A 13,098-nucleotide genomic window follows, 5' to 3' on the forward strand; every position below is an offset into this window, starting at 1 on the left:
GACACCGCTTGGCGTTATGGGATCCTTACTGACCTCAAGTCATTCGGTGTTTCTGGTAATATGTTTAACACCCTTGCTAGTTATTTGTCGGAGAGAACCTTTCGTGTCAGAGTTGGTTCTGCACTGTCAAAGGTACACGTGCAAGAAAATGACGTGCCGCAAGGCGGAGTTCTATGCTGCACTCTCTTCATAGTAAAGATGAACACCCTTGGGAAGGCACTGCCGCCTACAATTTCTTACTCCATGTATGTAGATGACGTGCAGATATCTTTTCAATCATGTAATATGTCAATATGCGAACGCCAAGTCCAGCTCGGCGTCAAGAAACTTGCCAGCTGGGCAGACAAGAATGGTTTTAAATTGAATCCTCTAAAAAGCTCCTCCGTTGTGTTCTAGGAAGCTAGAAATCCATATGGACCCAGACATTACTCTTAATGGCATGTCGCTTCCTGTGAACAAGGAGCACAAGTTTTTAGGTGTTGTGTTTGACCACAAACTCACATTCATCCCACATATCAAGAAACTTAAGCATAAATGTATGAAAACAATGAATATCCTTAAGGTTCTCTCCCACCAATCCTATGGGGCTGACAAAGAACTCCTACTACGGCTCTATACTGCTTTGGTTGGTTCTCGTTTAGACTATGGCAGTGTGGTATATGGGTCAGCGACTAAAACAGCGTTGCGAATGCTTGACCCAGTGCTACACTTGGGGCTGCGGCTTGCTTCGGGTGCTTTTCGCACTAGCCCTGTCCAGAGTCTGTATGTCGAATGTAATAAGTGGAGCCTTGAGAACCAGCGAACGTGCATGGACCTAATTTATGGTTTTAAAATTTCATCGCTGAATAACCATCCTTTTTATCCTGACTTTAACGATACATCCACATCTGTGCTGTTTTTAAATCGCCCGTCCGTTCCTCTGCCCTTTTCACTTCGAGTGAGAGAGCGAGCCTCGGATCTCAGCGCTTCGTTTTTAGATGTGTACAGCTCGTCCTTTTCAAACATTTTACCGCCTTGGCAAGTTCGCCCTGTGTCGTGCGGCCTTTCTTTTATAAAACTTGACAAAAATCGGGTACTGCGAGCTGCAATACTGCAGCATTTTCTTTCTTTGCAGTTTAAATACCCACGTGCAGAATTCTGCAGTGACGCTTCTAAAACCTCCACTATGGTGTCGTGCGCTGCTCATGGTCCAAATTTCAATGCAGCCAGAACCATGAGCGTGCACACAACAATTTTTTCAGCAGAAGCGTATGGAATTTTACTGATTGTACGACACATTCTTGAAAACCAAATTCCCAATTCCATCATCTATACAGATTCTTTGAGTGTTGTTCGCGCACTATCATCGCATACACCCCCGAAAAACCACATAGTTAATCTAGTATTCAACATTATCATGTTCGTGTAGGCGCAGAAGCATCAGCTGCTTCTCTGCTGGGTCCCAGGACACGCTGGGATCGCTGGGAACGAGTTAGCAGACGAGAGGGCCGGTGCTGCTGCACTCAGGAACACTGTAGCCATAACAACCGTACCATATACAGACCTCAAGCTACACATAAGGCAACACTTGCGTAGAACATGGCAAACACGCTGGAATGAGCAGACAGACAACAAGCTACATGTAATAAAGCCACACTTGGGACGGTACACAGCTGACTCACACAACAGAAACAGAGAAGTCGCCTTGGCTAGGCTACGGATAGGGCACAACCATGCAACGCACTCGTATCTGCTGACGGGATCTTCTAGACCCCAGTGCAGCATGTGCAGAGAGGCCCTATCCGTAGTGCACATACTAATCACTAGCAAGGCACTTCACACAACACGACACAAACACTTCAGAGAACTCTACAGGCAACATATTCCCCTACATCCATCGTTGTTTCTAAGTGACGATGCCATGGTTTATGTGAAACGTGTGTTTGAGTATTTGTCAGACGTCAAGTTTTTAAACCTGCTTTCCTATCACGCATAATCAAATCTGGCCCTATACACCAGCCATCACCATTGCCAGTAATTGATTTTATTGTTGTTCTGGCTTTAGTAGCCACTATTTTTTTAAGATACTTTTGTTTGCCACTCTTTGCCCCAGCTGCCCTTGCCCCAAAAAAACTCCAACCATCATCATCATCATTCTTTTCAACCCCCTGGGCGTGACGCGAACGTCTACAGCCTGTCATAAGCGGGTAACTGGCGGGAAGCCCTCTTATGCTACCTTGGCATTAAGGCTGCCAGAACCGAGGCCCTCACTAAGCTTTCGCATGATAATGGGGTTTGGAAATGAGGGGCTCGTTAAGAAATACAGAAAGAAATGCCGGCAGTCTACAACGCCAAAGAAGGCATAGGGGAATGGTTAGACTATTTTTTACCGTTAGTGACGTTACATTATTATTTTTGATTACTTACGTCAGAAAGAAAGAAAAACACGCGCCCAGAGTGGGGACCGGACCCACGCCTTTCGATTAGATCTCGAATGCCTTACCAATTCAGCTATCTGGGCGACCGTGTTCTCCTTCACTTTCTGGGGTATTTATATATACTACAACTGTATCTGACGCTTGAGGGTGGTAGCCAGCGCCACTCAGCCTACACGGGGAGAAGGGGACCTTCTTTTCAACCCCCGGGGCGTGACGCGAACGTCTACAGCCTGTCATAAGTGGGTAACTGGCGGGAAGCCCTCTTAGGCTTCCTTGGCATCAAGGCTGCCAGAACCGAGGCCCTCACTAAGCTTTCGCACGATAATAGGGTTTGGAAATGAGGGGCTCGTTAGGAAATACAGAAAGAAATGCCGGCAGTCTGCAACGCCAAAGAAAGCATAGGGGAATGGTTAGACTAGTTTTTACCGTTAGTGACGTTACATTATTATTTTTTTATTACTTACGTAAGAAAGAAAGAAAGAAAAACACGCGCCCAGAGTGGGGACCGAACCCACGCCTTTCGATTAGATCTCGAATGCCTTACCAATTCGGCTATCTGGGCGACTGTGTTCTCCTTCACTTCAAGTGCTCTGAGGCCGGTCAACTAGCGCCGTTTTCGACCACCGCGGGAGACGTAGAACGTGTTTTTTTCCCAGCGGCCGCCACGTAAGACGTGGTCGGAGGTCGGGGTTAGCAATTGCCATATCCGAACTGCTGGAGCCCCAGCCCTCGTAGCAGAACAGAAAGATACGGGACGAGGGACTCGGTATGGACACATATCAAGGTTGCAGTGGTCATTGCCAGTGCTATTCGGCTGTTTCCGAAATATTTAATAGTGCCGAATGACGTGTGTTTGTCATGTTTATTTGATACAGTGATAAATAAGCGAGGGGTGGCGCTAGTTGACCGAGCTCAGAGCACTTGTAAATATAAACCGCCTCCGGAAAGTCGAGAGAGAAGCCGCTGCGGGATAGCATAATGGCCAGTGCACCGCACGCGTAATGCGGAGATGTGGGTTCTACTCCCGCTCCCGGAAAATACGGCAGATTTTTTCTCCACTTATATTTTCGCTTAGTTATCACTGTATCAAGGAAACATGACAAACACACGGCATTCGGCACTATTAAATATTTCGGAAACAGCCGAATAGCACTGGCAATGACGACTGCAACCTTGATATATATATATATATATATATTTATATATATATATATATATATATATATATATATATATATATATATATATATATATATATATATATATATATATATATATATGTGTGTGTGTGTGTGTGTGTGTGTGTGCGTGTGTATAGATCCATGGCGCATACCAACAGCGGTGATTCATTATTTACGTTAAAAGGTTGCTCGTGTGTTTACAAGCGGCAATGAAGGCGCCGCCTCGGCAAGGCCGGCTACTGTCCGTTTTGTCTTATAGGCTCCGTGCAGTCAAGTTTTTCGAGCGAACGCAGCGCCATCTACCGCGCCTCCGCGCAACACTGGGTAGGCCGATCCGCACCGTCCAGGCCAGCCGCCTGCTATAGGCACTGTGCACGCGCCCTTGCAAAGGCGTCTATCAAGTAGTTAGGTGCGCTTAAGGTTGCGGAATATGCTGCAACGGCGACAGCATGGAGCGCTATCGACCGAGAGGCTTTAAAATAAATAAAGCGCAGAAGGAAAGCTACCGCCTTCGCTGCCCTGAATCGTCCGAGTTGGGAAGGCTGGTCACAGCCTTACAGGCGGCCCATGTTGTCGTGAAATTTTTAGAAAATACAAGGGCGATGATTACCTAGCAGATTACATGCTGCTGTCAAAGTAAAGTATATCGGTTTTCCAGCTGTTAATACTCGTGTGCTTACAATAAATTTCCCCTCTTAGCGAATGTTGGGCGCTTATTGGCAGTATTTGCATGAAGGTTGGTTGCTCTGCATCATGCTTGCGCCTTCCGTGGCGTTAATAATAAAAATTCATGCGGCACGTAACGTTCAGCCGTATTTTAATTGCAAGAGAACTAATTGATGGCTGCAACATCTCACCCACTTTTTTGAAAAAAAATGATTGTTTTTAAACAAAGTAGGGCCATTTTTGGAGAAAAAAGCTCTCAAAAATCGCAATAACTACGTCAGTGCAAGGTCTAACACCAACGCATGTGGGATTTTTGCGCTGCAAATATATTCTGTCAATAAAACAAAGCCGTTTTAACGGGGCTCACAACAGCAACAGCAACTTCAGACAACAATAAAAAATAAACTGAGTTTATGATGATTCTAATATTTGGAGGCTCTGCTTACCCCTTAAAAAGGAAGGCGATAGTCTTAAATCGTTCACAGGCATTTGTTGGTGGGCTTGCAGCGAAACCAGTGTACGTTGTGAATGTATCCACGGAAAAGCAGGCGGAAGGCACAGAGGTCTCCCCTCGCTCCAAAGGCGATGCTGCTTGACCTCGTGCGCGGAGCAAGAATACGTGCTCGCTCCGTGATCTCTTGGTGGGACGAACTGGCACCAGCGGAAACGAACTATCAGGGGCGAGGAGCAGGACGCATTCTGGGAATGCTTGGCGATAATTCAAGCCGTGAAATTGAAAATCGTCGTCAGGTACGTTTCCTGGGCGGAGCAGCCGCTTTTCTGATAGGGGCGAATAGCGAAAACGACCGTGTGTTCGACATTTCGGCACACGTTAAAGATACCCAGGTGGTCAAAATTAATCCCGATCCCTCCACTACGGCGCGCCTCATCGCCTGTCTGGCGTCGGCGCGTTGAATCGCACAATCAATCAATCGAAAATCTCCGCCAGGTGGTGCGCAGTTCTCGATGCTTCCCACTCGCCTGATCCACATTGAAGCCCGCGTATTTAGGGTAATTATACTTGCTTTGAAGTCAATGCTACTAGCACGTAGCGCAGCGTACAGACCGCACAACACCCAAGCAACCGATCCTGTGATACGGAGCACGGTATTTGCAAAACCACGCCGGTCCGCGATTTGTATGCGAACAAAACGCCTTCTTTCCAATGCTGTGAACAGGTAATTAATTTCTGCTTCCTAGCAGAAACACAAATTCAATGAAAAAACTATGTGCTAACGTGAAAACGTGCGCACGAAATGCTCCACCTGCGTTCTGGCTATGTGTGGCACTGGGAAGTCAATATCGCTTGCCCCCCTCCTCCGTACGCGTAGTCAACAGTTCAGTACTTCAGCCTATTCCTAGCCCGGTGCGGTAGAATTACTGCAGTATGTTTTAATTCATCTGAAACATAAAAATTGCGTATACTACATTTCATCCGGTGCCGCCAAGCAGGAGCGCAACCGAAACCAGAGCACGCTGGCGAGCGGTGGCCGACCCAGTATTTTTCTTATTCCCCGATGGCGGCGCTGGGTGTCGCGGCTTAGTGTCGCCCTCTGTTCACTGTACGGCGCCTAGAGTATCACATCGCTGGCATCGAAAACAACCATCCTGCTAGACGCCGCATACGGTGGAAATGGAGACGAAAGTAAACAGTGAAGTTCCTGCTGTCATGAATGACATGGGTTGGATTTCTCAATACTGTCCCCGTAACAGCGACGGCAGCCACACAACCATGAACGCGTGAGGGAGCTTGGAACCATTCCGGACGAGAAGGTGCAGGATGCGGTATCTTGGCGGCGCACGGTTGGTGCATCGTAGAGTTCTATGTAGCAGCGGGCTTGCGAAGCCGGAACAGTACCGGTACCCTCGACGGCTGCCTCCACGCTGGGCAAGTGTGAAACTGGAAGCCAGAATGAGGATGATGTTAACGCAACCTCTATCAACCCGTCCTATGCGACCGCAGTACATGATGCAAGAATGAAGGTTAATGACCTATGGACAAGGCGGCCATGATATACCGAACAAAGTTACGTCGGACGCCCACTGCGTCTGTGTTGGAAGTCCCTGAGCAGTATTACGACAGTATGCAGAGTACGTTTGGAACACCACAACATGATGGAGAGCGTGGTTGGAGCTCAGCACGCGCAGGTATGGGTAGGAGCGGACGTGTGTTGATCTTCTCTCGGGTAGGTTGCGGCACTGCTGGCTGCCGAGCAGTCAAATTGGTGTACATTTGTTGCCCTGCAACAAAATATTTGCAATGAATGTACCCCTCTCGCATATCTGAGGAGTGCCCCGTTCTCCTCTGAGCAGACACGATGCCTCTGCAGAACAACCTGAATAAAAGTGGTACCGGTATTCCCTGGAACAGGTATAAGTGCCCAGAAACCTGTACATAGCGTTGCCTCTGCACCATGGGTACCATGCGTAACATGAGTACCTTGGGTATTTGATCGGCAGTCTACACGAAGTAAAATTGCTACAAGACCCAATATAAAAACTTCTAGTGATTCACCTTTACCTGACGGTTTAGAAAACGCCCCTGTCAGAGGAGGTAAAATTTGTTACGTTAGCAGCAATTCTAAGCGCCCAATTTCCCCTCAAAACGCATTGTTTGAATTTTTCTGTATATATTCAAATTTCTTGTTATTCGCCTTCTGATATGCCATCAGCGATTTGTGTAGTTTTACTAACCAGTTGCCCTGGGCAGAGCCGACAATGTTTCCTTTTATGTGCAATTAAGCTTTTTGTTCTCTTTGTTGACTGGATGTAGTGTTCCACAAATGCAAGACGCAGTTTGTTCCGCTTCTGATGCAACTTGAGTCCCTCCTCAAGAAAGTCGATGCCATTCTGGTAAGCCCAGAAATCTTTTAATAGTGTGCAATTCATAAACCTGAATATTGTTTTTAGGAAGTTGAATGTATTACCAAAGAACTAGCAAAAGGATTTCCCCGGTTTGACCTGGAGTGTGTCATGACTGAAGACTACCAAGAGGTAAGCTTCTGAAGGATTCTTCTTTGTGTAGTCTTACTAACCAGGGAATCCGAAGTAGTGGGTAAAATAGAAATTCATATCTAATAGGAGGCAGTGTTTTCCAGTCAAGTACACCTGTCTTCTTTTTATGTACTCAGTAGTAGTTGTAAACGCATTTTGAACGCGAGTGTGCATGCTTCATCTGTAATATCACTATATCACCGCACTTAAAGTAGTAACCTATTTTTGGTGTGGTGTTGTATGTCTAATAACTTTTTTAAAAAAAAGCATTAAAACTTGACGCCACCAATCTTCCCGTAACACCGTCGTGCTCTTTACGGAATGCAAGCTTTGGATACTGCAGCCCGTTTTATTTACGTGGTCAGCATAAAATTGCGTCCGAAAGGGATCTTTCGTTTAATGTGGACTACCGCACCGTGGAGTACAGAGCAAGGTATGAATTAGAACAACGCGCACCGTTCATCTGTTTGAGTCGTTATGCCTGGCAGAGCGATAGAGAAATCGCATCTGATGTGTTTGTGTACATACCACTGAATGATGTCATCTGTAGATGAAATGCCTCTCACATAAACTCGCTATTGCTCACAGTTTACGAAGCCAGGGCCGATTCTTCGGACCTGTGGTTAAGGGACGAAGCCCATCAGGGCTGCAGCTATTTGCGTCTCCTTCATTGTCATCGTCGTCGCAATCGTCGTCTAAGGTAGTCACGGTAGTGAAACACCGGGAAACTCGTCTGCGCCTCGCGCTAGAAGGTAACGCGTATTAAAAAAAAACACCTGGACACTCGTTTACGCGTCACGCTAGAGTGCTTCGCGCTTCAAAGATAAGAGAATTTTACGGGAAAGCTGTATACCTCTTCCCCCAATGGTTTCATCTCCGCTGGCAAACACGCCGATTCGCCACGAATACACTCATACACTGAATTCTTCTCCCCTCCCCTGGTTTCACCATAGTGGACATGCCCCGGGATTTTTTTAGGGCCCTTACTTCGTTGAGAATTGTGTTTTAACCTACTTTGAGTACCTCTCTTGACAATATGTTCATTACTAGGGCGGGCCACTGGTTTCTTTCTGGGCAACAGCGCGAAAAAAGACACGGACAAAAGAGACGGACAGGATGAGCGCTGATTCAGCGCTCGTCCTGTCCGTCTCATACGTCCACGTCTTTTTTCGCGCTGTTGCCCAGAATGACGCCATACCAACTTGTCCAGCTCACTACTCTGGGCCACTGGTTGTTCGTTTAAAAAGTTCTGAGCCATTCACTCCCAGCTCTAAGAGAGGTTATTTACGCCAAGATAAATTCAGAATGGGACCATCCAGGGCTAATAATGACCTGCAGGGGGGCTGCAAGCTTGGCTAGTTGGAAATTTGACATTCTTGGATAAAACCAGCGCTAATTCAGATGAAGACGAAGAAATTAACCACAAGATAAGCCGCTGGTCTAACAACTAAAGTTTAATGTCAGAAACGGCGAACATAAATACTGAACACAAACACAAAATTAATAAAGAGACACTGCACATGAGCGAAACAAGTTTGCAAAGGTCACGTTCACGTTACAGTCAAGGCACACGCAGATACGCCATCTCTTTCGGATGGAGACACACGCTTGTTTGGCTTACACACTTATCACCTCGTTCAGCTATGTGGAATGCCTCCATGATTTCTCGGGTTGTTTGGTTACGGTGCCTTAAAAAAATGTTAGTGGCAGGAAACTTAGGTTCGCATTGGCCGCACTTAGCGCAATGCGAAGAAAGATGGGATGATACAGGGCCTTTCAATGACAATTCATGTTCTCTCAAACGCACGTTGATACAGCGGCCAGTTTGACCCACATAGGTTCGGCCACAAGGCAAAGGAATACTGCACACAACTCCCGTTGCGCATGCGACATACCGGTTCTTGTGGTTGACACCACAACCAACCCCTTTCTTCTCACTTCCCTGCTCTTTCTGTCAAGCCTGCCACATACAGAACGCAACTTATTGCGGGCCGTGATAGCCACTTGCACTCCATAGCGATGGCCTACTTTTTTTAGGCGGTGTGTGATCGTATGATCGTATGTGTGATCGTATTGTTAGACCAGCGGCTGTCCTTGTGGCTACTTTCTTTGTCTTCGTCTGAATTAGCGCTGGTTTTATCCAAGAATGTCTGATAATGACCTATTTCGGAACTTCGGATCGAGATCGGCACTCGCCCAAAGACTCTGAAAGGTCATTGTTTATTATTGATGCGTCCTAACTTACGAGGTGAAGTGGTGGTCCAAGTGCAGGACAGGAAGAGGCCACCACTCCGCGCATTTTTGTTCAGCGCGTCCAAAACGCCTTTGGCCAAAACAAGTTCATAGGGAAGGCTCATATGGAAGCGACTGTAACTTCGTATTCGTAAGGAATGACCGCTCTCAATGACGAAAGGAATAGAAGCTGCTCATACTGCTGACCTAAATTCTGGCCCACCTCTATGTCACGCCCTAGTAGCTTCACCAGTATCCACTTCCTGGGAGAGAAATTACTGATGATTTCGTTTTTTTTATAACAAACTGTAAACACTGTGTTCAGGTTGGGTGGGCAATTCAAGTACTTTAGGCAAAACATTAGTGCAGGGACGCTTTATTTCACGACTCCACCCTCGTGGTGGGGTAGGTTATACAATTCAATAATGGTACGTAGAAAAATTGTTCGAAAATAGTTTAAGCGCATTTTGTTCTCGGTGACGTCACGTGTGTTACGTTTGTAGTGGCATCATAATCAACGCCAGTGCCCCATCATCATCAGTTCTTCAGGTGATGACGCGACACAGAACATGATGGCCTCCGCGCTGCTCGGCCGCACTCTAGGGGCGCTCTCCGATTCTCGGTCCCATGTTGTCGTCCCACGCAGCTCTGAATAAATGTAGGCCCTGCCTCACCGTCACTTCCGCCGCCTACAGGTTTATAAACCGAAGGTGCGAAGAGAGTTGTTGCCTTCCCTGTCTGCTCACTCGAAGACAGTAAAAAAGGGCAGTTGCCTCTTCTTGCTTTCAAGGAGCACTAACAAAATCATGCCATCACAAGATTCAGGAAGGCTTCGTTGCTCAGGTTGCCCGAGTGATTGCAGCTGGGTTTCCCTCAATGGCTGTGACAGCGGTGGCTGAGTCCTTGCTACAGAAGTTGAAAGTAAACACACCCCAAAGGACAGACAGCCTCAGGCGCAAGAAACCGGTGGTTGTTCCGTACATCCATCGAGTGGCACACAACCTCAAAAATGTGGCTAACAGGCATAAAGTGCCGGTCGTTTTTTATGTACCTTGCCTAAGTTGCCTAGCCTGTGTCCCAAAATCCTGAAAAGAATGCAACAGACACCAGGTTGCCTACAACGACATGCGACGCCATACGTGAAGTGCGCAACTGACGTGGTGTACGTGATCCCGCTCACATGCGGGCGGCTATACATCCGACAAACGGGCAGATGTCTTAACGACCGTTTAAGGAAACACCAGCTGAATATGCGTAATAAAACGGGATCCCACCTTCCGCACCATTACGTGGCTTGGGAAAGCAAGCCATGCCAGCCAGTTTTGACTCCGACGAAGGTGCTGAGCAAAAGTAGAGAACAGGTGGTAAGGGAATTAATCGAGGCCTTTTTCATTCCGAAGCATGGTGAACAGTGTGTGATTGAACCATCCATATCTTTGTATGGAAATGATTATGAATTTATAGACCGTTACATCATGTGATAAAGGTGGTTGTGCTAACGTGATAGCGAAGGCCAAGGAGCGGTGATAGTGCCAGACGCTGTTGGTTTCACTGTGTGTTTAGCCGCCTGGCTGTTATCTGTTCCGACCGGTGACGTCACGCCGGTCCTATATACCCTATTTACTCACGTAATGATCGCACTGTTTTTTTTTCTATAAATATGACGCAAAGTTAGGGGTGCGATCATTACGCGATGTAAATTTTTCGGTAAACAGTTCCAGCGCACAAAACGCAAGTTGTAGCTCAGAATGTTTACGATAAGTCTCATGAACATAATAAATATAACAAATAAAAACATAATAAAACTCCACTTACCAACGAATGACCACCGAGTGATGCAAAATGCAGTGATTTTATTACGGAATGCGCCGGAATTACTAATTACCAATAAGTGGAATGCGCCGGAATTACTAATTACCAATAAGTGGGTGCTGGAGTCACAGTGTGGGACATCAAGACACGGTGCCGACACAGCAAGCTGAGCGCGTTTTTTTAATATTTTTTGCGAGTATTTTATCTGCATTTAGTGAGAGTTTCTTCCGCACCAGTAATGAACTCACTCTTGCCGATATTGCTAATATCATCAAGTCCGCGGCAATAACGTAGCCATGTCCGCTTTAAAAGAGGAGGAAACTAGCGACCATCGTCGTGTAGGCTTGGCACACATACGACATATGGCTGCAGCAAGTTCAGGGTGCGATCCTTGCGCGGGAAATTAAAAAAAAGTCATATTTTGACGACGAACTTCGGGGGTGCCATCATTACACCAGAGCGATCATTATGAGAGTAAATACGGTATATGAGTTGGTCAGCACTGAATAAAGGTTGATTCTTCGTCAGTCGAAGCTATCTCATGTAGCGTCACGCCGGTCCAGTCACGCCGGTGGCGTCACGCCGGTCCTATATGTATGAGTTGGTCAGCGCAGAATAAAAGCTGATTCTTTGTCATAACTACCGGTGTCGAAGCTATCTCAGGGGTGACATGTGTGCGCATGTGCTGCTGTCGGTATATTAGCATGCGCCATTTTTCAATAGACTAGTTGTGAGTCTGCGCCCGTCCTGTCTCTTCTTTTCCTTGTCTCGTCCGAATGCGTAGTTTTAAGCATAAGTTCGACGTCACGGACTGCTTTGTAAGTTATAAGCACGAAACCGCATTCATCAAAGGCCGCATAAAAGCATTCCTACACTTCTTTTATTTCGTGCGCGAGTCAGTTGGGGAAAATTTGCGCTATACCTTCACAGCAGTTTTTATAAGATGAAAAATATCAATGCGAATCCCAAAGATTACATTAATGTTGGAGTTTGGGGTTGCCCTCCGGATGACTCAACTCTCTAAACTACGTAGCAGTCGGCCTCTTGAGTGAGTGCGATAAGATGGGGGGATTTAAGGGTGTATAGAGGGCAGAAACCTCATCAACACACTCTGGCGTAGAGATATTCCAAGTTACATTGGTGCATCCCACAGGCGCTGGTCTTAGCCCATGCTTCATTTTGATTCTGGCCACACAAATCCGGTAAATAAAGGAATTTTTGCCGGTTTTCTCTTCCATGCCTTAAAAAAGTTGTCCCGAATGCACAAAAGGCAGCCTCCGTAAACAACCGGCACGTGAAGATAGAGTGGGTTTCGTACGCAAGTTCCTCTTACCACATCCCCGAAGCGTTTCAGGGCATTGAAGCCGCACAAAGGCTCAGACCACGACAGGGAAAGCAATAAAAAATTAGCAGTGGCTTAGCTAGGCTATGGCAGGATATACGTAGCGTGAGCTGAGGTACAGGTACAGGTGGTTATTCTTAGGTTTCCTGGTTGTGTAGGATTAGCTGATTATCATGCTTACTGCTGCTAAAACGATTTCCCATCCAATCCGATCCAATCCAGACCAGTCCAGTCCAGTCACTGCTCCTCGCGCATGCGCAGCACGGCTGTCCAGGAGCCACGCGAAACGGCTGTCAAGCGGCTCCGGCGCAGCGTCAGACTTGGCTACTGCTCAACCGAGACTCACATCTAGGCACACGCCGGCGCCAGTGCGTCTGCCCGGGCTATGGCGTCACTCCTCTGGAATGCGCAGACCGGCGAAAGTGCAGACCCAGTTTCAATCCAACACAATCCA

General features: G+C 46.9%; 1 protein-coding gene across 1 annotated transcript in view; it reads left to right on the top strand.

Moving 5' to 3' along the window:
- LOC144163980 (uncharacterized) overlaps window positions 1-13,098 on the top strand; it is a 58,973-nt gene that overhangs the window by 15,334 nt on the left and 30,541 nt on the right. Inside the window, exons 2-3 of the mRNA XM_077694614.1 lie at window positions 7,038-7,117; window positions 7,175-7,258. Of these exons, the coding sequence (XP_077550740.1) occupies window positions 7,038-7,117; window positions 7,175-7,258 (164 nt within the window). The remainder of the gene's footprint in view (window positions 1-7,037; window positions 7,118-7,174; window positions 7,259-13,098) is intronic.

Source organism: Haemaphysalis longicornis, unplaced genomic scaffold (genome assembly GCF_048455015.1).
Source record: "Haemaphysalis longicornis isolate Haplotype H1 unplaced genomic scaffold, Haemaphysalis longicornis Haplotype H1 scaffold_13, whole genome shotgun sequence".
Classification (NCBI taxonomy): Eukaryota; Metazoa; Arthropoda; class Arachnida; order Ixodida; family Ixodidae; genus Haemaphysalis; species Haemaphysalis longicornis.